The 24,832-nt window shown below is 38.5% G+C and overlaps 1 protein-coding gene across 2 annotated transcripts in view; it reads left to right on the top strand.

Moving 5' to 3' along the window:
* LOC131978662 (lipopolysaccharide-responsive and beige-like anchor protein) overlaps window positions 1-24,832 on the top strand; it is a 252,385-nt gene that overhangs the window by 48,619 nt on the left and 178,934 nt on the right. For both annotated transcript variants that reach the window (XM_059342384.1, XM_059342376.1), the window contains exons 11-23: window positions 1,073-1,181; window positions 1,599-1,751; window positions 2,107-2,275; window positions 3,063-3,142; window positions 3,932-3,994; window positions 4,586-4,683; window positions 5,114-5,206; window positions 6,257-6,365; window positions 6,732-6,813; window positions 10,240-10,363; window positions 10,487-10,679; window positions 19,207-20,592; window positions 23,340-23,524. In XM_059342384.1, coding sequence (XP_059198367.1) covers window positions 1,073-1,181; window positions 1,599-1,751; window positions 2,107-2,275; window positions 3,063-3,142; window positions 3,932-3,994; window positions 4,586-4,683; window positions 5,114-5,206; window positions 6,257-6,365; window positions 6,732-6,813; window positions 10,240-10,363; window positions 10,487-10,679; window positions 19,207-20,592; window positions 23,340-23,524 — 2,844 coding nt within the window. The remainder of the gene's footprint in view (window positions 1-1,072; window positions 1,182-1,598; window positions 1,752-2,106; window positions 2,276-3,062; window positions 3,143-3,931; window positions 3,995-4,585; window positions 4,684-5,113; window positions 5,207-6,256; window positions 6,366-6,731; window positions 6,814-10,239; window positions 10,364-10,486; window positions 10,680-19,206; window positions 20,593-23,339; window positions 23,525-24,832) is intronic.

Genomic DNA, 24,832 nt, shown 5'->3' with positions numbered 1-24,832 from the left:
TTTGACTACTGCATTAAATCTTAATTTTATGCACAATAAATCTATCATTATTAAAGAGGCGCTGCACTGATTTTACACATAAAAGATCAGTTTAGTCATCACGGGAGCACAAAAGAGCTTATTATATGTAATATATTGTCCATTTTTTTTAGAGGAGCCTCACTCAAGTCTCAGAATATAACCATTGTAATGTCATTGTGATGTCACCAGGGTTATCTAAGTTTGGGCTTGAGGCTACAAATCCTTTAAGGAAAGCATGCATTACAAACTGGAAATGTAGGGTGTAGCTCCAGTGAGTTGCATCATGGGAAATGTAGGGTTCTACCCATAGTTTGACCCATGTTTTTTACCTTTTTTTTTATTCTATCTTGACTTTACGGAAGAGGAACACTAAATGGCTAAATTCCCCCTTTTAAATTTTCCACTTTTATGAATGAAATACTACATATGAGATAATTAGAATGTGTATGAAACATAATTTACCCTGTTTTTAAGGTGATATAAGAACTGTATGCTCAGGTAAATGTTTAGTCTGATCTTAATGTTGAACCGAAAAATTACTAATCTAAAATAACATTTTGGTAGGCTAAAATAAAGTTTGTAGTATCACTACCTTCATTTCTGGTACATGCACAACACATGCAGTGTATTATTTTTGGAGGGCTTTTTTAAGTAACACAGCTGTCTGTCAAAAGTTGTCTATGGCTGCTTATAACATTTTAAGTTTCCATTGTCAAAAAGAGACTATTTTTTAAAAATGAGTTGCAAATTAGGGTTTTATGTTTTCAAGTTTTTTTTTAATGTAATGCTGAGCTTGCAAGCTGTGAGGCGATGTTGTTTATGAATTTGCAGTGTTGTTGTATCTGCTGCCCTCAAGGTGATGCTAACTGGAATCTGCCCTCCCAACACAATGGGGACACGACACCCTCATTCAATCACATTTCATGTTGGATATGCCCTTCACAGTCAGGGCTTTGTCAGCTGCTTACATAGATTATTGTCACTGTCTAACTCTCTCTCTCTCTCTTTGTCACCGTCTGTCTGTCTGTCTGTGTGTGTGTGGGCCTTTTAGCTGCACTTTGCTATCCTTTGTGATGGAGCTCTTGAAGAACTCGGTGGCTATGCAAGAGCAGGTCCTCGCCTGCAAAGGCTTTCTCGTCATTGGCTACACTTTGGAGAAGGTGAGACAAACACAAATTGCCTCAGCTGGCAAAGAAATACACCAGAGAGCATCTCTCTGCCGTACCAGTAGCTGCACGTAATGAACCCAGTGGCGTTATAAGACTGATCTTGATTCCCTTAACGACAGAAACACACACACACCAACACCAACACTTGATATGAGGCAGACTTTGTTTTCCCTCAGCTGTATTTGGAGGTCACAGCTGGCTCATGTGCTTGTTAGGCAGAAGAGGAGCTCCTCCTCATCTTTCTCTGCGTGTGTCCTTTCCCTCCCCTATTTTGTTGTACCTCATTCACCTTTTTCTGCTCTCCATGTCTTTGGCTCCTCAATGACATCTCACCCCCTCCTCCTTTTTTTTTTTTTTTCTTCTTCACCTCATGTTGTGGCACTTTCTGTCTCCCTGTCTGTGCTCCAGTCTTCCAAGGTGCATGTGACGCGGCCCGTCCTGGACATCGTGCTGGCCTTTTCCAGATACCTTAGCAACTTGCAGAATGGCATCTTGCTGCTCAAGCAGCTGTGTGACCACATTCTGTTCAACCCTGCCATCTGGATCCATGCCCCTGCCAAGGTAACGTGAATACACAAACACATACTATATAAAAAGCTGCACATTCTCATGCATTTGGTTGCATTTGTAAAGATAAAGATTCACATGTAACATAGCTGTTACTACATACAGACCTGCACTCATTATCACCCTCTCTCTGTATTGTCTTGACCTACATATTATTTTTAGTGTTTCAGAGTTCAGCTCAGAGTTCAAGGTTACCCTCCACCCATGACTCAGTGACTGCTATTTAATGAGAATGGCTTGCCTACAACCCTTAGGGGCTTAGAAGCTAGGATGCACTAAAACCGGATTATTCTCCTCAAACTATCAGGCGCATGCATGTGTCTTTTCTACATCCTTTTTTCTTTTGCAGGTGCAGCTAACACTCTACACTTACCTGGCAACAGAGTTCATCAGCACAGTGACCATCTATAACACCATTCGCAGGGTGGGCACTGTACTCCAGGTCATGCACACACTGAAATTCTACTACTGGATTACCAACCCCCAGGACCGCAGTGGAGTCGTGCCCAAAGGCCTTGGTGAGGATGCACAGAGACATGTCAGAGCTGCAATGATTAGTTTATGGGCAGAAAAATAATCACTGACAATTTTTTTGCTTGTCGATTAATTGTTTAAGCAATTTTTCATGCAAAAATGGCAGAAATTGTTATTTTCAGTCTCTCAAATATGGAGATTTCCTGCTTTTTTCCACTTTATATCATATTAAACAGACATTTAAAGACATCAGCTTGAACTCTGAGAAACTGGGATAGACATTTTTCTTTGTGACATTTTGTAGATCAAAAATGAATTGAGAATATAATCGACAGATTATTCAATAATAAATATGAATCGTTAGTTGCAGGCCTGGTATATATTATGTAATTCACACTACTGATGTGTGGTGTTCCCAGCAATTTGCTATTTAAACAAAAAAATGCCAATGCAGCTATTTTTCATGTTTTATGGTGATTTTCAAAGTGGTCATGTGACCTCTGACATCATGCTATCTTAATTAAAATAGGCTCTCTGAGTTCCCACAAGTCTCCTCTTTACATACTTGGCTGCCTCCCAATTCAGAACGGAGACTTTTCTCTTATTTGACAATGCAATGCTTGATTAAATGTATTTTTGTGGACAGAATGCTGTTAAACAGTTAAATCGCAATATACTGTATCATGACTCAAGTATCGGGATAAAATCGTATCGTAGAGCCTCTGGTGACTTCCACCTCTAATAATTTCTCGCTTTAACTTTGTGGATCATGCTCAGTTTCTCATTTAACAACAAATTTCAATAGGCATTGTTTGCTCTTTGGGTTTTCAGAGGGTCCAAGGCCAAACCAGAAGGAGATCCTGTCTTTGCGAGCCTTTCTGCTGTTGTTTGTCAAGCAGCTCATAATGAAGGTAAGTTCATGATACCCAACCAAAGTAGACTTTTTTTGACTCACATGAAAAATCTGGCTCATTCCCTCAAAAATTAATTAAATTGCTGTTGCTCTTCAATTTAAGTGGAGTTTCAGACTAATTGTCAAAGGCACCAGCAATATGCATTATGCTTGAGAGCAAACTAGCTGCCACTTTATACAACAGCAAGTATCCTTGTGGTCATGGTCATCCCACCTTGTTCCTCAGGTGTCGACTGGGTAATTAGCCTTTATTACATATTTGGATTGCTGATCTATTACACCATGTTTTTAATAGACTTAGAAGCTCATTCAGTGAATGGTTACCTCTGAAGGTCTTTTATTCCAGCAGCAGTCAGATTTTTTAATGAACACTTTTAGATGTCTGATTAGTGGTAGTTAGATGTACCTTTCAGCTGTAAATCATGTCTCAAATGTTTCTTTAGCAAAGAGAAAAGTTTCCAGCTTCTTAAATGTGAATGTGAAATGTGAAAAAAATGTGAAATGTGTCTTTACTCCCCCTATTACAGTGAACTAAATATCATTAAGTTGTGGACCAAACACGACATTTGAGGACATTATATTGCACTTTGACAAACATTTTCACCATTTTCTGACATTTAATTGACCAGACAACGATTTGATTAATTAAAAAAGACTGGCAGATTAATCCACAATGAAAATAATCGTTACTCTGCATGGTTTCTGTCTTTTTTGGGAGTATATGTGAGTAAAACATACTGAACCCGAGAGGAATAATTGTGCAATTATCTGTTTAATTATATTTTAGGATCATGGAGTGAAGGAAGATGAGCTACAGAGTATCCTCAACTACCTCCTGACCATGCATGAGGTAGGCATGTGCACTGTTGTTCATGCAACATTGACCACCAGATGGCAACATAACACTACTCTACTGTACTTTGTCCTCCCACCGTCTGAAATGCAGAGCAAGAGTAAACAAATCTGGTTACTTAAGAAAGCATCACTGTTCCTTGTTATTTTTCCAAGTCTGCCAGTTAGAGGTCCTGACAGAGGTGGTTTTGTTTACAGTGGAGTGATGCATAACAAATGAATCAGTCAGATCCATCAGTAATGCAGTGAACCTTGTAAGAATAAAGGGTGATTACAACATTGCCTGGAAAAGCCACCAACATGTTGCAGCCCTTCATTTTATACAGCGCAGATTGTAATTCTTCAGTTCAGTTGTTTATGATGTAATACATTATTTATTTTTTTCCCCCTTCCTTTCTTTCTCACATTACTGCTACTGCCGCGAGTCAACATCACAAGAATAAATAGCAATGAGTGATGCCTTTATCATGTCATATAAATCCAGCTATGAATTCAAGATCAAAAGACTTCAGATCACAAGATGCAGTATTTTCCCCACTTCTCTCTTAAACACCACAGTAGCCTCAAGTCTTTCTTCTTGGCCCTACAGGATGACAATCTCATGGATGTACTGCAGTTGCTGGTGGCTCTGATGTCGGAACATCCCGGCTCCATGGTCCAGGCCTTCGACCAGCGGAACGGGATTCGGTAACGATCATTGTTTATGTTATGTCATAGTTTTGTTGGTATGTTTTTACTCAAAGTAAAAAATGCTTAGACTTGGAGTTAATTATTTTAATTTTAATTTTAAGGATTTTTGGGAATGACATGATGCATACTATAAACTACACTATTATAGAATATCTAATTAATTGCTATAAGTGTGTAAACTGTTAATTGTATGCTTAAAATATTTTTATTTTTAAAAGGATATTTATTTATTTTTTATTTCATATATCACTAAATTAATTATTTTATTATTATTTATATTATTATTTTAATATTATTTAATTTGCTGTTCTTTTTTATTATTATTACTATTATTATTGTTATTATTATTATTATTATTATTATTATTTTAATTTAAATAATTATGTATAGAATTATATTTAAATGTACTTTTTCCTCCCTCCTGCAGTGTGATTTACAAGCTTTTGGCCTCAAAAAGTGAAGGAATAAGAGTGCAGACACTCAAAGTGATGGGCTACTTTATGAAACACTTGCCACCAAAGTAAGTACAATTACAAAATCCTTTACACTGTATTCTCAAAGTATAAAATTGTAGTTTGGAAAACTTTTATGTAGTTAAAAGTATATATAGTTATATGTAAAAGCATACAGTTCTAACAGTAACATAGTTATTGATAAGAGAAAGGGAATTATATTTAGTGTCTGAAGTGTTGGTCGTTGATGCCTTATTTTTCATTTTCTAAAGTTGTTTGATTTTGAAAAAGGCAAAGTTACACTTTAAAAAAACAATCACAATGTTTTGTCAATGTTAACTCTCTCTCCTGCTGCAGCCTAACGGTCAAAATAAACTGAAACTAAAACGTGAATCCTCATGCATTTAACCAGGGTTTCTTTATTGTCCTTTTAAACATTATTTAAACGTTTATGTGTCACTTGTGAGTTCTTACCCAGTGCTGCTACTTATTCAAAGCTCTTACTATAACCATGTGCTCCATGTGGTAATGCACAATGAGATTCAGCTCATATTGCAAAGCTGTTCATTGCGTAATTGTCACTAATAACCTCTAATTATAGTGTGTGCAGCCTGTGCTGAAGTAAGAGCACCAGAAACAACCCTAGCTCTGTCTTGGCAACAGTTTTTCTTTTGCCTTATGATCCAGATGTAAGATCGACTGTGAGATTATCAGCAAACAGTCCACAGTTCTTTAGCTGAGATGCAACACTAAAATTGGAGATGATCCATGGTGGGAGATAAAAGCAACGACTTTTCTGTGAAGGACTGTTCTTACTTAGTCAGCAGGGATTCTCTTTCTCATTTCCTTCATGTCAAATGTCAGCTGGAGCTCAGCTGATTTATACAGCTGCAGATGTCTACTACTGCAATAATTTGACTCATCACAGGCTCCAGATTTAGCTCTTGTCATTTTTCAGAATTGATGGTATTTCAGGACATCTTAAAGTGACAGATGTGCGTTAATATAAACTCAGATTTCTATATCATCTTCAAGTTTAGAAGAACATTGTTTTCTGATACATCTGGCAAATACTGATGTTTACTGACCGACCTTTGACCTCCCATTACCCTGATCAGGAGGAAACCTGAGGTCATGCTGAGTCATGGCCTTTTCTCCCTGCTCACCGAACGCCTGATGCTCCACTCCAGCCAGTTCACAATGACAACCTACAACGTGCTGTTTGAGGTCAGTGCTCTGCATACGTTCACACTGCAGGCCTGAGCTTACAGCACTGAAATGATCTACATTTATGGCCTTTGTGTTCAGCTGCGTGCTAATATTTATTTTCTTTCCTTTTTAACTGACCTTGATTTGCAATTTTCATTTTTTTTCTTTTATTACTCAGCCTGACAATTTAGCGAGTTGCTTGAAATAATAAATTATGCAGCTGAACACCTGCAGAAACTTGATTTGACAATTATTCAGCCATATACTCCGCCATGGTGAAACATATACGTAGCTTTGTGTATCTATCATGTGGTTTGTGTGTCTGCTATCGTTGAGGCCGATGTGGATATTTATGACTTGAATCCCCTCTCGGTCCCCCGGTAGATTCTTACAGAGCAGATCTGCACTCAAGTGATCCATAAACAGCATCCGGACCCCGACTCCACTGTGAAGATTCTCAACCCACGTAAGTGCCTCCTCTGCGCCACACTGCTCTCCTAAATCATCCGTGCAACGTACCCTCTACATACCTATTGCTCCGTACTGCACTAGAGGAGATTCCCCGAGGAACTGTGCAATCGCTGTATATACAGTCAAACAAATGAACGACATAAATTTTGCAGCCAGAGGGTATTTTCATACAACTGAAGCTCAGATGTCATGCATTATGCTCACACGAGGATGGTACAAATACCATGAGTGGAAGATATACACACAGCTCATAGTTTTATCATAAGTCAGCGTCATGTTTTATCAGGTTTAGTTTACAAATAAAGAATGATAAATGTAATGTAATTATGAAGGCACTTCAGTGTGTGAGAAACATGTTGGTGTGTGCATTTAATAAATATAAGCATTTAAAAAAAAAAATTGCATTAAGTACATCTAGAGTTTTTTGTTTTAATACATTTGCTCAAATCATATATTTTAACACAGTTGATATATATTAAAAGATATATAAGTATATATAATATTTTTTACATTTTGTTTGGATTTTATTGATATGCTTTTATTTTATGATTTTAATCATTTTTTAAAATTATATATAAAATTAAAATAACTTTTTGTGAAGCACTTTGTAGCATTGTAAGGAAAGTGTTACTATAAATAACTATAAATATTATTACAGTATTTGTTTGTACTTTGTGAAGTAAATTAATTTACTAAAAAATATTTTATTACTTCTTAAACATTCAACCATTAAATTTTGTATGTCCTGTTAATATTTTCTAATATGTGTTTTGTCACTAAAATTCAGTTTATTTTTGAAACATTTAAGATTTAAGATTTAATACTAATATTTTATGACTTTATGAGGAATAAGAAAAGTGTATTTAAGTGCACACATACTCTGCATATGCATGTGTATGTAGTATATTACTATATCCACGCACATATACAATATATGTATATTTATATATTTATTAGGCCTGTGACAATAATAACAATACCGATTTATCAAGCTCAGCAAAAGTGATAGGGGTCATGTCCCTGTATCGTAATATATCGCCTTTCTTTTTGCATGCATATCTGTTTACATAAAGGTCATATTTTTCATGTTTAGGTGTTAACAGAGGCCGAGGGTATATTTTTGATTTGGTTGTGTTTTATCTTTTTTTTATTTTTTATTAATTAAGAACATTTGTAAAAAATGTTCACATTCCAATTCTAATGTCTAAATTTTCACAAGAATTAAAAGTGCATTACTATTCAAAAGGGTGTACTTGCATTATGCTAATGCTAATTCTGATTCTATTAAATATTGTAATTACATCAGTGTCATAGAATGGTCTTAGAAGGATAATATTATTGTTTATTGCAATTATTTCTTGGCCAATGTATCGTCAAACAAAAAGTAGTTATCGTGACAGACCCAATATTTATGCTACTTTTTTTCTACCAGTGCATCTACTAGCAGACAGTGCATGCTCATTTTTCATATGTGGCAGCATAATAATGCAAAACAGCGACTCTAGGCTTTGATCAGCGTTACTATCTTACATTTCTGGCCGTTACTTACCTCCAATTTCACGTCAGCTCACAAAATCTTTTCATAAGTTGAAATGTTAATTATTCATTTCAGCTGAGAAAAGAAAACTTCTCCCTCTGCCTTTTTTCACTGATGCTTTCACACACACATGCACCTTCGTGCGCACACTTGCAAAACAGCTTTAATCAGTTTGAAATCCAAGCAGTGGGAATAATCACAACCAAGGTTTACTTCCAACCATCCTTAATCTGACAAGGTCCTGCTGTAGTCACACATTGATTATCTAAAGCCTTTGTTGTGTTAAAAACTCTCCTGCCCAACCATCCCAGACAGGCGGTATATATCATAGAAACCTTGTATGGGTTTGTACATGTGAGCACATTCTGTGGAACACAGAGCGGTGGTCTGTTTCTCCTTTGCCGTGCATTCTCTTGATTTAATCTGCGACAAACTCCCAAAATGGCCCCCTGATTGCAGTCTTTAGTAACGTCAGAGCCAATCAAACAAACCGAGGAAGTACCGTTTCCCTCAAATTAACTCAAGGGAAAGGAACCAAGAGCAAATGGAAAAAAGAAGGGAATACGCCATCCCTCCATCCTCATTCCCGGTACATGCTGGGGTAATTTTCTGGCGGTAAAGGTTCAGCGACTCATAATTTGAGTGACTAAGGCGTAGAAACAACACAACCGTCTGCCGGGGCAAGGGGGCATCGGTTAGCGCCAAGGTCTGAAGAGACAAGTGAAATCCAAGCCCCGCCGTCTCTCTACTCAAAGTAAATGGACACTGACATTGTCTAGATAATTCATCTAAACAGTCAGTCTCTTTGGTTTAACCCAAGCCAACCCTTCCAGAAGGGCCTGCGACTCTGGCTCTCTCGTTTGAAACAATACCAAAACCATTACAGTATGATAAAGATCAATGGCCTGGACTTTTCTTTCTTTTCTTTCCTTTTTTTTTTTTTTTACTCTCCTCTGCTCTGTTTTTCTTACCACAGGCACAGACTTTCAGGTGTGTACAGCCGGGAGTTCAGATAGTTTGTGACACAATGATTTGCACATGTTGAGACCAATGTATGATTTAGTTGTTGATTTCTCCTTCTGCAGCCACAAAGCAGGTTTTATTTCCAAGGAGAGTGCTGGATGTTTCCAAATCCCAAGTTTTACTTTTTTTTTTAGCATAATCCTTAAAAATACAACTTTGTTTCAGTATAATCTATTATATTACAAAATGGGCAAAACAGACATACATTCTAAACAGATGAAGAAGTATTTTGATATTTTCTTACATTATTTATTTAAAAAAAAAAAAGGTAGCACTTTCTGTTAAGCCCATGTCCATAACTCATTACTGACATACTTAAAATGTGTTGTAATCTGCCTATAGCACTGTATGATTATAATTTTAAGTGCTCATAAATACACATAATGCAAGGTAAAAATGTTAAAAAACACACTATAAAGCACTTAATAATGACTTATAAGGTCAAGTATCATATTATTATATATTTTCTGGTCAGTCTATCATGTCTATAATGATTATTGATATACTTATAATGCATTAAAGGGTTAGGACTAGCCTTACCCACTACCTAACTCTATATAAGTGTATTATAACAGTCATTCTAATGCATTTTAAAGCTATTGTAATAGTAAGTAAATAGTAAGTGACCAGCAACTAAAAAGTATCTATTATACCTGACCGTATTAGTCATTATGAAATGCTTCATAATGTGATACAATAATTGTTATAAAGCCTTATGAATATTTGTGAGTGCTTATAACAAAATTACACAGCTATAAGCAGATACTCATGCATTCTAAGTATGTTTTAATCATTCCCATTTGCTAACATTTTTACCCCGTTCCTTATAATTAATAGATGTTTTTCTGTTAATATTTACAGAGATTCTGAAGGTAATCGCTGCCCTGCTGAAGAACTCTCCCCCAACCCCCGAGAGCATGGAGGTGCGCAAGGTCTTTCTGTCAGACATGATCAAACTGTTCAATAACAGCCGAGAGAACCGCAGGTAAGACTCCAACCACTTCACAAGATAGAGAGCTACATCACACACCGGTCCACACAGAGTTTACACACCGCTGGGGTTCACAATCAGAACTACACAATGTACTTTTTTTTTTTTCTGTTCCAGGAGCCTGCTGCAGTGCTCGGTGTGGCAGGAGTGGATGCTCTCTCTGTGCTTCATCAACCCGCAAAACAGCGAGGAGCAGAAAATCACAGAGATGGTGTACGCCATCTTCCGCATCCTGCTCTACCACGCCATCAAATATGAGTGGGGCGGCTGGCGCGTCTGGGTGGACACCCTGTCCATCACCCACTCCAAGGTCAGAGCACTCATTATATCCAACACACACATGCACACAGGTCAGACACAGCTTTGTTTATCTTTCTCTGTGGATCTTCTTCTATCTCCTCATCTGTTTCATTTTTGCAGGGTTTTTTTTTTTAGCGTTCAGTTTCTGTTTCCCTTCGTTTTAACTCTCACACTCTTTATCTCTCTTTATCTGCAGTAAACACAAGCGCGTGCACACACACACACACACACACACACACACACACACACACACACACACACACACACACACACACATCTTGCTTCAGTATCATCAGCCTAAACATTCACCACATTACTGTAACCGTAGCCCTCCTCCTCAGCTTGAACGGACAGCAGCATTCAGTCAAAGTCATCAGCTCTGTCACCCGTATGTTTAGCTGGAATCTGACATAATGCAATTCATCAAAATAAGAAATTAGAGAGCATTATCGTCTGACCCTCTTACTCGCAGTATGGGCTAGCACAGTAATTGAACCGTGCCTCTGAGTGCCCATCAGATTAAGCTATGGAAGCCATACAGTGATTGTAATTTAAAAGCTAGTTGCAGTATAAACCAGTGGGAATGACTCCACCAGCCCTTCCACTCTTTATTTATGTATGACTCTCTCTTTTTCACGTTGCACAGATAAAAATAAACTTCTGGCACTTCTTATTTCCAAAAGCCGAATTCAAAATACTGCTTTAGAAATTCACTGTTGATATCATATTACGCTACTCTGTTCCAAAGCAGTGAAGTAATTGAGGTTGGTGTCAGATTGTGGTCTGGGGGTTTTTTAAGCCTGGCAGATTGAAGGCTGAGTTAAAGAAGTACTTGTGATATGAGGCGCTCCGCTGCAGCGTCGGCTGCTGTGAGCGCAGTCGTCCAGTAGGGGGCACAGACAGACTGCCGGGGAGAGGATCAACATGAAGGCAGCAGTTAGCAGGACGGTGTGTGTTGTATCCTCTGAACCTCCAGCGTCTCTGCTCACCTCTGAACACTGTAGAACTAACCTGCAGTGAACGTAGAAGTGTACAAATAAAGATCCAAGGAAATTTTACACGTGAGCAGTCATGGACAGTATTTGATGTGAGAGGGCATATGGTGACGTGTAGAGCTGCAACTAATCGGTTAGTCGACTGCCAACTCATTAAATTATCCATCTTTAAAGTACATTTTCATGTAAAATTGGCAGGAAATGCTGCTCTCAGCATCTTAAATATGGAGATGAAACACTTTTTTTCTGTTTTTGTATCATAAAATACCAAATATCTTCAGGTTTTAGACTGAAAATAGACATCACCTTCAACTTTGAGGAAACTGGGATGGACATTTTTCAATCATTTCTGACATTTTTTAGGCAAACTGATTTATCGATTAATCGTGAAAATTGATAATGAAATTAATCGTTATTGGTATCCCTAGTACAGTATAAACATGACAGTTAAAATATAATACATGAAGGTACAACAGTAGATTTGTGCATACTTAACCCTTTTATTCTTACATTTAATATTAACAAAATAATTAAAAGTAAACAGCTTTACAATCTCTATTTAATTCATATCACAAATATAACAATTATCCTGCATTGTTGACAGTGGCAAAATATAATGCAAATACTATAGGTATAAATCTATTATTCAGAAATACTGGCTGTTTCTTATGTTCTTTTTTATATTTTATCCTTGTTAAGATCAGGTTTGACTCAAAGCTTTTGTTCTTGTTTCATCTCTTCTTCCAGCTGCAGTGTGCCGGGGCCTCGCTTTGCAACGTAGCAAAGTGTCTAGTTTGTGTTGTGCAGAAATTGTTTATTGTTCTTTGCACACGACAGGCTGTAATTGCCTTTTTTCCTATAATTGCACAAGATTAATGCCGTTTCTTCTTGCCTCTTGTTACAATACCCAGCACTCGTCTAACAACAGAATTCCACATATACAGCGTGTGTGAATAAACCCATGCACTTGTAAGATGTGAGATACACAAACACACACAAATGCACGCACAGTGCAGGGACCCCGCCTGTGACTGGGATAGTTGCAGCGGGTGCTAGCCACCAAGATACATGCATCTGCTATAAAAAAGCTAAAGAAACTCAATTGCAATTTTATTGTCCCGTTTGATAGATTTCCTGCCACCTTTGTAGCACCAAAGCTGTTTGTCACTGTTGCTCTCTCCTCCCACTGCTGCAGGGCTGTGTGTGCCTGCATGATTGTGTGTGTGTGTGTGCACGTGTGTGTGTGTGTGTGTGTGTGTGTGCACACACGTGTGTGTGTGTGTGTGAGTTACTAGACACATTTTCTCTTGGGCTCTAGGAAGCCCTTCTTCCCAAGCCCATTGAATATTCATCGGAACCGTGCACGAACAATCAGAGAAACAAGGCCTCATAAATACAACCAGCCCACTGGGAGCCTCTTGATAAGTGCATATATGCATTTACAAATGCATATTTGCACTCCTCTCCTCTACATAGACTTTATGAATTAGTTTGCCTTGTGTCAGCCGTGGTAAAGTTGTCAGTTTGGCATGTATGGAGATAATATGCTCATGCTCAATGCATGTTCTTACCTCTTTGTAGAGACACTGTTTATAGTTGAGATTTTTGTCCATAACTGAGAGTCTTTGTACTGCTTTATTTTTAATACTGATTTGTTGTTGTTCTTATCTAATACTTACATTTCTACACTTTCTGTAGATGAAAAGATTAAAGTTAACCAGGTAGCTTAATTTTTGAGTTTTCTATTATAATTTGATCCAGAATTCAGGCCCTTTGCTTGGATATATGAAAGTCAGGATATTTGACTTCTTATTTGCAGCTGTGCAGACTTGAAGTATTGACTTATTTTTTATTGATGAGTGTAGCCTATCAGTGAATTTTATTTGTTTTTTTGTAAAAAAATTCTTAATTAGATTTTCAAGAAACATGCAAACATACACAAGACAAAAGAAGCGATGAAAATACTACTTAATAAATAAAAAAGTAAATAAAAAAAGAAAATATATGAATAATATAAATATGAAATAAATATATGAAAAAAATACAAAGATTCTTCTACAGCTAATAATCACTAATGTCAACACATTTGACCATGCAGTCAACATAAAGTGAGGAACAGTTTGAGGGCTTCCATATATATTGGATCTTTTAAGATTTCGTACAGCAGGGATGGGCAACTTAAATGCTGGAGGGGCCACAATTTTTCATCGACACTACCACAGGGCCACATATAGGACCGTGCACTTAACCAGATATGATGAAACTGCAATTTTAAATATGTTTACAGTGCAGTAACTTAACATATTTCATGCTCAAATGCATGTATAACAGTATAAATAGGAAAACAAAAGGTTTGAAGCAAATTAAAAAAATAACCACTTACTGTGATTTCTATTTTTTTCAGTGCAATAACAGCAGACCAACATTAATTGCAAGAAGTAATTTTGTGCATTTTTACACTGGACTTTTAAGCTTTCATGCTCAAATGCATGTAGTCGTACTGAGGGCCACTTCAAGTGAGGGTGCGGGCCGTTTGTGGACCCCGGGCCTCCAGTTGCCCATCCCTGTCGTACAGTCGTATGTATGTGTAAAAATGTGTGTTTTGGCTTGCTGGGAAATTAAGAGAGGCTTGATTTGTGCATTGCGATTGGTTTCGATTGGCTCCTCTGCCACTGCCAAACTCCAAAGTTAGCTCAGGCAGCTTTTGTTGTCCTAAATGTAGGCACTGTGACAGGTAACATAATGACAGGATCACTGATCACACTGAGGCTTTATTTTATTTAATTTAACTTTTTTGTCTACCATCACAGCTTAGATTAGCAAATTTAACAACCTGGTTATGATTTGTGCATTGAGTTACTTTGTGTGTGTATCCTTTTATGTCAGTCATTAAGAAGTAGGTGTATCTGCATATGCGTGTCTCTGAATAGACAGATGTTCCTGCAGGTGGGCACGCTGACACGACAGCACCCCCACCCTCAGCCCACACACCCACCCAAGGTGCCCCTCGTCCATCTCTGCACACAAATCAGTTTGAGAACAAGGAGATCTCCAAAAGAGAGAGATCGGGGCGTGAAGGTCCCTCCGTCCTTCAGACTCCCACTGTCAGCGAACTTCATTATTCCTGTCAGACGCTTTACCACAAAGATAAATAAGAGCTGCAATGAGCCAACAGATCTTTGACACAATATAATAAACATTATGAGCTGGGGATTTTGTAATTATATTTAGGTGTTGAGAGTATTTAAAATAACATTGATTGTAGCTAGTCATCCCTTTTCTGTTTATGGTGAAATGCAGAAGAGTTTGGCCGTGCAGCTTTTCCCTTTTTAGGCTTATTGAGACATTACACACTAGCAAAGAGTTTCAGATAGATACAACAACTGGACAAAAGAAGGACAGCCAAACATTGAAAAGCCAATGTTAGATAATAGCCCTGCATCAAGTGTTGTCTACTGTATCCAGAAAAGAGCCAATTGCCAGTACAAGTATCCATGCTTTTAATCTTTTATCTTGTAATTCTCAAATAAATAGTAAAATCTCAATGCGAAATGTACAATAACACGCGGTTAAATTTGACCGGTTTCCTTAAAACTAAACTAAACCGCATTTTAGCGTACAGTATCCTGAAGGACCTTCCCGCGAGCTCGTCTTCCCCTGGTTGTGATAGAAATTACAGATAAAGACTGTTTGCATATCACCGGATCAGAGGGGAGGAGAAAACTAAGAAGAAAAATGTTTTTACAACGAGTGAGAAAGGAAGATATTGTGAACAAGAGCGAAAACCACCCAGCCAGCACAGCAGCAGCAGCAGATGACATTGATTTTAGAGGAGGAATTGCATTTAGCTAATCGGATTAGAGCAATGCTGCCCTCCCCATTTCCCCTTTGTTTTGTGGTTGCTCTCTATCTATTCATCTAAATGGGGACTCCCAGGCCCCTACTGCGGGGGTCTCCCAAGATCAGCACTTTGCCACCCTGGACCTCAACAAATAGGTTGTGGTGCTGCTTATTCCAGATCAGTTCTGCAGCACAGAGACAATGGAAGTTCTGCAGCAGGGACTGTATTGATTGTTGTGTAAATGCAATCACTGGTATTGTTTGACTGCAGGAAAGAGGAGTTATATACAGTCCTGGAAAAAATTATTAGACCATTGTTTAGCCATTTTCCATGGTTTTCTTGATGATAACCCAAATCATTATCAAGAAAACCATGCACAATGGCTAGTTATCAGCTCTTAAATTACACTCTTATGAGCTGTTTTTGTTTCTTATCATTATATTTGTCCAAACAAATGTACCTTTAGTTGTAACAGGCGTTGAAATGAACAAGAAATTGAAGAAAACAAGGATGGTCTGACTGTATATGTTTTATTTTTGTCTGTTTGTGAAAGTATTGTGGGAGTTAAAACGACAGAAACTTGCCATTTAAAATCACTGCAGTGACTTTTTGTTTATGACAGTGTGTCCCCTTCCAGAGCACTTCAACTCTTTTGTATGATCTGGCCGTGCTGCGCCCAGTTAATACCATGTTACCTGTCACATTAGAAAAGCCCACCATGTTTTTGTACATTACCATAACATTTTCCCATACCCCACTGAGGCCAGGCCGAGTCATGGAGTAGAATGAAATTAGATTAGATCAGCGCTGATGTCTTAGCCACCCAAGGCAGTTTCTATATATTGTAGCAAGGCTAAACGCTCTTTTTAAAAACCACAGAGACATATACTACCTCTGTCTAATGGTAACTGGATCTGTTACAGAGCCCCATTTAAGGCCAGCATACATCATCTTAATGTACAGACTGCATCCTGAATCTATGACGTTATGTTCTGCGCCGCTCTCCCGCATAATTTCCATAGCAGTGCATTCTGAATGCCGCCTTTTAATTGCTAAAAATGCTAAATGTCAAATTAAGCTCAAACTAATGGGGTAGAAGGTCTTGCTGTGTGATCACTGGGAAGGAGGGAGGAAGAGAGAAAGAGACGGACTGCTGGTGCATTTAGAACAGGCTGTGCACTCTGAAAACGGCTATGGATTACCAATCACTGCTTCCCACTGCAGAAGATTAATGAGCACCCGTGTAGCAGGCTAATTTAGAACAATAACGCCTAATTAATTACAAATAATCAGCTTCTTTCCCTCCCTTTCCTTTCTTCCTCTCTCAATGACTCACTTTCTTCCTCTTCCTCCTTTCCAATTTCTTATTTTTTTCCCTTTCGTTTGATCTCTGGCTTCCTCCTTTTCTTTGTTTCTCTCTCTCCCTCTCTCTCTCTCTCTCCTTCTGTCCAAATAGCCTCAGGTAAAAAAGCAGCAAAGTGGGTCTAGTTCCACCTCCACCCCTCCCCTCCACCACCAACCCATCTTTGACTTTCTGTCCTCCAAGCCCAGTGATTAATGCAGGGTCTTAAATTAGGCGTGGGAGGATTTGCCGATGCTGGACACGCACTCAGCACAGCTAGCAGACACACACTAATAGTATCTACTGCTAATCTATGACTGCTTACATGGATGGGCTCTTCCTCAAATGCCACTGCAGACCGTTGTCGTTATAGACTAGCAGTCTAGTCTCGCCGTATCAGATGTAAGAAGACTGATAGAGGTTAATAGGCCGTGGGCTGCTGCGTATAAGAGAGAGGAAAAGTTTTAAATATGGCACAGTTAGCCACAAATGGTCCCAGTGGTTAGATGTAGTAATACGCTCACGTCTAAAGAGCAACTGGAGAATATCTTGCTTTAATAATGTGATGTTTCCAGATGAAATAGGATGTAGGAGCATGATGTGACACATGTGGACATCATTAAGTTAAAGGCTGAAAGTGTCAACCAACAGATAGCAGTTAGATAAAGATTTGATGAGACTGGAAAATGTGATGGCATTTGTTGGAATTTTACCTGTAACTATTGGTGCATTGTGTAGTTCACATAATTCGCTTTTTTTGTTGCAAAGTTTGCCTAAAATTATCTTAATAGTTGAATGAAAGCATGGCTAATACAAGATTTCATGATTTATTTTCTGCATTCTTAAACTAAAGCAAACATTTCTCCATCAGTATTAAAAAAACTACACTTGGGTCCTATTTCTGCTGTTTTGGCTGTACTTTCCAACAAATTCCTAGTCAACAAGTTGTTTGCTGAAATCTGCAAACACAGCAACTCTGGGAAGAAGTGTGGTGGGTGCAGAAGCGGTCAAAAGATCATTGAGGTTTTACACAAACCCCAAGGTTTGCCAGACTTCTGTTATTCCCTTGTTAACATCAATCACAGTTCACAGACCGACTGTCTGCCTGGTTCCACTTTAACCCACTGTACTATCCAGAGATGTGAGCATGCAAGTTTTAGGTGTTTTTAGTGTTTCAGGTGCTCACTTTCAGTTTTAACTCCAAATAAAGTAGTACAAATATTCCATCTTGTGAAGGGCCCAGTGAACGGGTGAACTGTGGTCAATATGGGCTGTTCACCCAGATAAAGGTTGCAACATGTTCATTTTAAATACATATTGCCATGCAAGTTAAATTTTGCACAAACCCTACAATAAGCCTTGGATTATTTTTGATGGAAAATTGCATTTTATAGTGAGCCCTTTACAAGCTGTAATAAGCACAGAACACCTTTCAAAGAGCCGCTGTATATGCTTACTACGAAAACCCTGCAGCACTTTTACTCCATTGTCTTCATAAAGTTGTATAAATATACTGGAAGCTGCCTTTTCTCGCCCCATCGGAATTCACTACAGTAATGTTACTGTGCTCTCAAATCTCAGCATAGATTTTTGTATAAAAATGCCATTATAATCAATTGAAATCATGGCCAAAACTTCAAAAGTAAGACCCAAGTTGAAATATATGTGAATTATCATTTGATTAACCCTTATGCCCTCCTCCTTTTTGCACATTTTTCTCCTTTTTTCTCCATTTGTTGATAATTTTGGCTGAGGCATGGATTTTTTCAGGAACTTTTCTTTTTAGTTTAAGTGTTTAAATCCATTGTCATTATCCCTTACATGTCTTTTATACTCCATTGGTGCATTTACTATCCTTTTGTGACCTTCATGGACAAAAATGAAGGTCACAAGAGTCAGTATCTGGCACTTCATAAAAATACTAATGCTATCAAATCAATTTTGCTGCTAATATTTGACATATCCAAGACTCTAATCACCACCAAAGCCCCAGCTCCCTACTATTATATGGAAAATAATAATAATAATAAATAATAACATTTTTTGTATTTTTTGTATTTTTTTATTATTCAAATATATAAACTGGCATATCAAGAGTTATAATTCTGAAAATAATTATATGTTTGGTAGTTTTGAAGAAATCTGAAATTGTTTCAATTTATCAGAAAAAAATATTGATGTATGGTCATTTTATAGCAGTTTTTGTGTGCATGGACATTTTTGGCCGTGAAGGTAAATTTAGTAAAGTTTAGTAAATTTGAGAAGGGAATGAAATATAAAGAATAGAACAAATAGGTATATGGGTACAGAGACTAGAAGTGTTTCATCCATTTAAATATGTGTTTGTTTGTGTTTGCAGGTCTCCTTTGAGCAGCACAAAGAGAATCTGTCCCGTATGTTCCGTCAGTACCAGCGCCGGGAGTCTGCAGGCTCCCAGAGCACGATCCGAACCATCTCCGGTGTCAGCCAAAGCTCGGAGAACATGGATTGTGTCAACGGGCCGCCTTTAGAGGAGACGCCGCCTTCCACCGTCATTGAGCTCAGGGTGGACGACCTGTCCCAGAAGTCCCCCGAATCGTCAAGTTCCACCGTCACGTCCAGCCCGACGGAGGCTGCTGACGGTAGGGGCGGTGCATCCATCACTGTGTCCAACATCCTGGCCAGGGCAGAAGAAGAAGAGCAGAAGTTTGAGGAGTCTTCCAAGGAGGGTGCAGGGGATGATGGGAAAGAGACTGAAGCTACTGTGACGCAAAAAGACGATAAAGATAAAGAGGAAGAGACCAAGGAGCAGGAACCAGAGACTGACAAGAACAAGGATGATCTGCAAACTTCAGTTAGCCCTCAAGTTGAAACAGATGACCTAAAAGCAGTGGAAGAGGTTAAAGACTCTGCTACAACATCTGCAACTGGTGAGGCAGAAACACCTGAAACAGATGATGAAAAATCCGAACATATCAAAGGTGAATCATCTAACTCCATGACAGAAGACTCTTTAAATGAGACAGAACTGCCAGCGGTTTCAGAAGAAGACGGTAAGATTGAGCAAACGTCCCCCGATGCTGCGGCCCGTCTGGAGAACAGCGTGCTGGGAGGAGCCTCCGTCGTCAATGACGACCTGGTGGACATGTCTTCTGTGAGTGACCAGAACCAAGCGAGTGACGCTGATGACAGCCAAGAGGAGTCCTCTTATGCTTCAGCTGCAGCCGGAGAGGAAGGGGGGGAGGTGGCTAAAAAGGAAGAAGATGATGACCGAAAGAAGGATGATCAAGAAAGTCATAAGATGAAGACTGATGAAGGAAAAGACGAGAAACAAGAAGTTCAAGAAAAAAATGAAGAAAGTGAAGCAGAAGAGAAACAGGCGTCTATGTCGGAGAGTCAGGCTCCTCCAGCTGAAACACCTGAACAAAGTGTGACAGAAACACCCAAAGAAATAGTTGAAGATGAACAGTCTTCCTCCATCACTGAACCTGCCACTGCAGACCAGCAGCCCTCAGATACAACAGCGCCCTCTACAGCACAGGAGGCTGCAACAGCATCAGACTCAACAGCCCCTGGCCAGCCTGCAGAGGCCAGCGGCACCACTGAAGAGGGAACCCCAGAGAGCTGCACCGCCGCCTCCAACCCTGACGCCCAGAAGAGTGCGGACTCTGTCAGCAAGACCAAAGAGATCAAAATTGCCCGACTGGATGTGTCGAATGTGGCCTTAGACACGGAGAGACTTGAATTAAAGGAGACCTCTGCAACGGTACGCATCTTTTTTTCTTTTTCTGTTTGCTCTACTTTTGACCTTTTAGAAAATGTTGTCATATAGAATGAATCGTATTCAGTTTCAGCTGTACTTAACCCTTCTACTAAAAGGATTATTGATGTGGGGTTGTATGAGATAATTAACCATACTCAGTTTATTACTGACAGTAGATTGTGTTGGACACGCCCCCAGTTTGCAGATATAGTGACACGGAAGCTAAGCTATATGATGATGTGGACAGGAGGAAGCAGCAAAACATATTTTAGTCACCTAAAAAAGGGTTAGGGCCAGTTTAAGTGTACTCCATTTTTAGTACACCTTCACTGGTTTTCCTTGCTGTCAGACAGTCCTCTCTGAATAGGGAACTGAAGCCGTTATCTACGCTCTCTTCAAAGCCACCAGACTCCTTTGACAAAAACAGTACTAGCTGTGCAGTACTAGCACAGTAGCGCAGAACATGGAGTTGGGAGTTGCTCGTCTACAACTGCCTTAATTGATTACTTTTTTGTATTATTGTGGAACTATTGTGATGTTTTTAAAAGGGTTAGATTGGATTAAAGTCACACAATAACCCAAACAAACTAAATGATGAGGCAACAGTATACTAACATCTCCTGTGTTCTGCAAGGTAAAATCACAGTTTTTTTTTCTAAGGAATCTGGTGAACTTAAAGAGATCACAGATAATGGCTTCAGTTCCTCATCACAAAGTGCTGTCTGACAGCAAGTGGCAAGAAAAAGTATGTGAACCCTCTGAAAGTACCTAGTTTTCTGCATTAATTTGTCATAAAATGTGATCTGATCTGCATCTAAGTCCCAAGTATAGACAAACACAACGTGCTTAACCTAATACCACACAAACGATTATAATACGTCATGTTTTTACAGAACACATCCATTAAACATTCATAGTGATGGTGGAAAAGTAAGTGAACCCTTGATTTAATAACTGGTCGAACCTCCTTTGGCAGCAATAACCTCAACCGAATGCTTCTGATAGCTGCTGATCAGACCTGAACGTTCAGGAGGAATTTTGGACAATTCTTGCTTACAGAACTACTTCGGTTTGACCATATGTATAGGATGTCTGGTGTGAACGTCTCTCTGGAGGTCATTCCACAGCATATCTATTGGATCTGATTGAGATCTGGGCTCCGACTGGGCCCCTCCAAAAGGCAGATTTATTTTTTTGAAGTCATTCTGAAGTAGATTCACTTTGATGTTTAAGGTCATTGTCCTGCTGCATCACCCAACTTCTACTGATTTTCAGCTGGCTGACAGACAACCTGACATTAACCTTTGGAACACCTTGATAAAATTGGGAATACATTTTCCCCTCAATGATAGTAAGTGGTCCAGGCCCTGAGACAGCCAAACGGCCCCAAGTCATGACGCTCCTCCATCATACTTCACTGCTGGGATGATGTTCTCATGTTGGAAAGCAGGGCCCTTTTTACACCAAACCTATTTCTGTGTGTTCTTCATGAACAATTCTACCATAGTTCCATCAGTCCACTAAACATTTTCCCAGTAGTGTTGTGGAGCGTCAAGGTGCTCTTTGGCAAACTTCAGGCATGCAGTGATGTTTCTTTGGAAAGAGAGATGTTAACCAGTTCCAATGACTCCTTCAAGTCTTGTTACTCTGGAGTTCTTCTTTACTTCACTGAGCTTTCTGCGTTGGGCCTTTGGAGTGAACTTGGCTGGGCGTTCACTTCTAGGGAGAGTAGCAGGACTAAATCATCTCCATTTGTGGACCATTTGTCTAACTGTGGACTGGTAAATACCTAAAGTCTTTGAGGTTACTTTGTAACCCTTCCAGTCTGATGCAAATCAACAATTCTTCATTGTAGGTCTTCTGAGAGATCTTTTTTTTTTGCAAGGCATGGTTCACATGAGCAGATGCTTCTTGTGAATAGCAAAAGTGTTTTTTATAGGTCAAAGTATCTCTACACCTCACCCAAATCTCATTTCATTGTTAGGACTTCAAGTTTACCAACTCCTGACTCCAATTCTTAATGGAGTCATTAGCCAAAGGGTTCAATTACTTTTTCCACCTTTACTTTGAATATTTAATGAATGTGTTCAATAAAGACATGAAATATTATAGTTGTTTGTGTGGTATTAGATTACGCACATTGTGTTTGTCTATAATTGAGACTTAGATGCAAATAAGATCACATTTTATGACAAATTAATGCAGAAAACTAGGAAATTTCAAAGGGTTCACATGCTTTTTCTTGCCACTGTATATAGTTTAGTGTACACCTATACTGACTACAGTACAGGCCAAAAGTTTGGACACACCTTCTCATTCAATGCGTTTCCTTTATTTTCATGACTATTGACATTGTAGATTCATCAAAACTATTAATGAACACATGTGGAATTATGTACTTAATAAAAAAGTGTGAAATAACTGAAAACATGCCTTATATTCTAGTAAGCAAAGGGTGGTTACTTTGAGGAATCTAAAATACAAGACATGTTTTCAGTTATTTCACACTTTTTTTGTTAAGTACATAATTCCATATGTGTTTATTCATAGTTTTGATGCCTTCAGTGAGAATCTACAATGTAAATAGTCATGAAAATAAAGGAAAACGCATTGAATGAGAAGGTGTGTCCAAACTTTTGGCCTGTACTGTATATACTGTAGGTTAAACATTGACTATGGATACAACCCGACTTCAAAAATCCAAACTATCCCTCTCAAGCTAACTGTGTCGTTGTGGTGTCTCTCTGTAGGAAACAAGCCAAGGCCAGCCAGCAGCAGCAGCAGGAGGAGCAGGAGGTCCTCAGAGGGAGGGCAGCACCTCTGCTCCTCGCTCCACCATGTTTCGTATCCCAGAGTTCCGCTGGTCCCACATGCACCAACGCCTCCTCGCTGACCTGCTCTTCTCTATCGAGACAGATGTCCAGATGTGGAGGAGGTAGGATAGCGATTCGCTGACTCTGACCTCACTACTGCTTTAGCTTACAATTATTTTGTTAATTGATTAATGGAATAGTGATTTATTGGCTTTTTGTGCCTCTGAGGGGGAGACAGAAGATTTCATCTTACAAGCCTTCTTCCTAATTAAGCGGTGCATGAAAGAGTCCTTCACAAGTCTTTTTTTTATTGCTATTTTTTGCTCGTAAATGTTTTTCCTTTTTACTGATTTTGTAGTTGTGAAGCATCATTCTCAAAGATGGCAAGACATGGAATTGCCATGCATCTTTACTATATAAACACAGATAATGTCAAAAGACACAGGAAGAACATCCTCAAAAAAATAAAAAAATAAAATAAGGGAAAATATTAATAATTGTAATAAAAAAAGAATGAAAAAACTTAATGTAGGAACAATAAGGAAAAATAGATTATGGCCAGAATATTTATAGTAGCCACAATCTTTGCACAACGCGGAACTTTATATTATGTTGAACTAACAAAGTCTCCAGGGATGCTTTGAATCCATGCCCCGTTGAAAACATTTGAAGAGGTGTAGACCAAAGCACAGGAAACGTTTTGTCAAGATAGAATATGTAGGATATTTTTATCCTTCAATATTAGCAGTTAACAACTTAGAACAGTCTGATATCTGTGCAAGCCACTGTGTTATTTAAAGCCAAATAATGTAGTTATTCACCAAAAATATTCCCTTTCCACTTGCTTTGTGTGTTTTTTTTTTTAATACTTTATTGCAAGGTTTCTTACTTTCACAAACATAATCAGTCATTTCGTTTTCTTTACAATATTGTACCTTGCATTTTTCCCCCTTTTTTTTTCAAGGTATATATTCACAAAGTAAATAACAAAACATAGGGTAAACAGACAAACATATATACAAGGCAAACTGGTATTCCCCAAATGAGGATCTCCAAGAAAAGGAATAAACAACAAACTAACGACAAAAAAATAATAAAAAAATACTAAGATATACTAAAATAGACTAATGAGAAAATAAGGGGTGGTGCATGTATGCATGTTCGTGTGTGCGTGTGTGCGTGTGTGCGTGTGTGTGCGTGTGCATGTAAGTGTTGGGTTAGGGGACCATTTAGTTCATCTCCTTAATTTGATTAGATATTTCCACTGTTTTTGCCAGCCTTTCTTTACAGTATAACTTATTCCAAATATGTATTTGTTCCCTATTTCTAAAAGTTAATCTATCCATCTCTAAACTTTGTTCTGCTGTTTATACCCATGCTCTTAATTTTGGTGTATTTGATTGTTTCCATGCTTTAGTGCTTTGTGTTTT

The sequence above is a fragment of the Centropristis striata genome, chromosome 1 (genome assembly GCF_030273125.1).
Source record: "Centropristis striata isolate RG_2023a ecotype Rhode Island chromosome 1, C.striata_1.0, whole genome shotgun sequence".
NCBI classification, from domain to species: domain Eukaryota; kingdom Metazoa; phylum Chordata; class Actinopteri; order Perciformes; family Serranidae; genus Centropristis; species Centropristis striata.
This window is presented reverse-complemented; position numbering and strand designations above follow the sequence as displayed.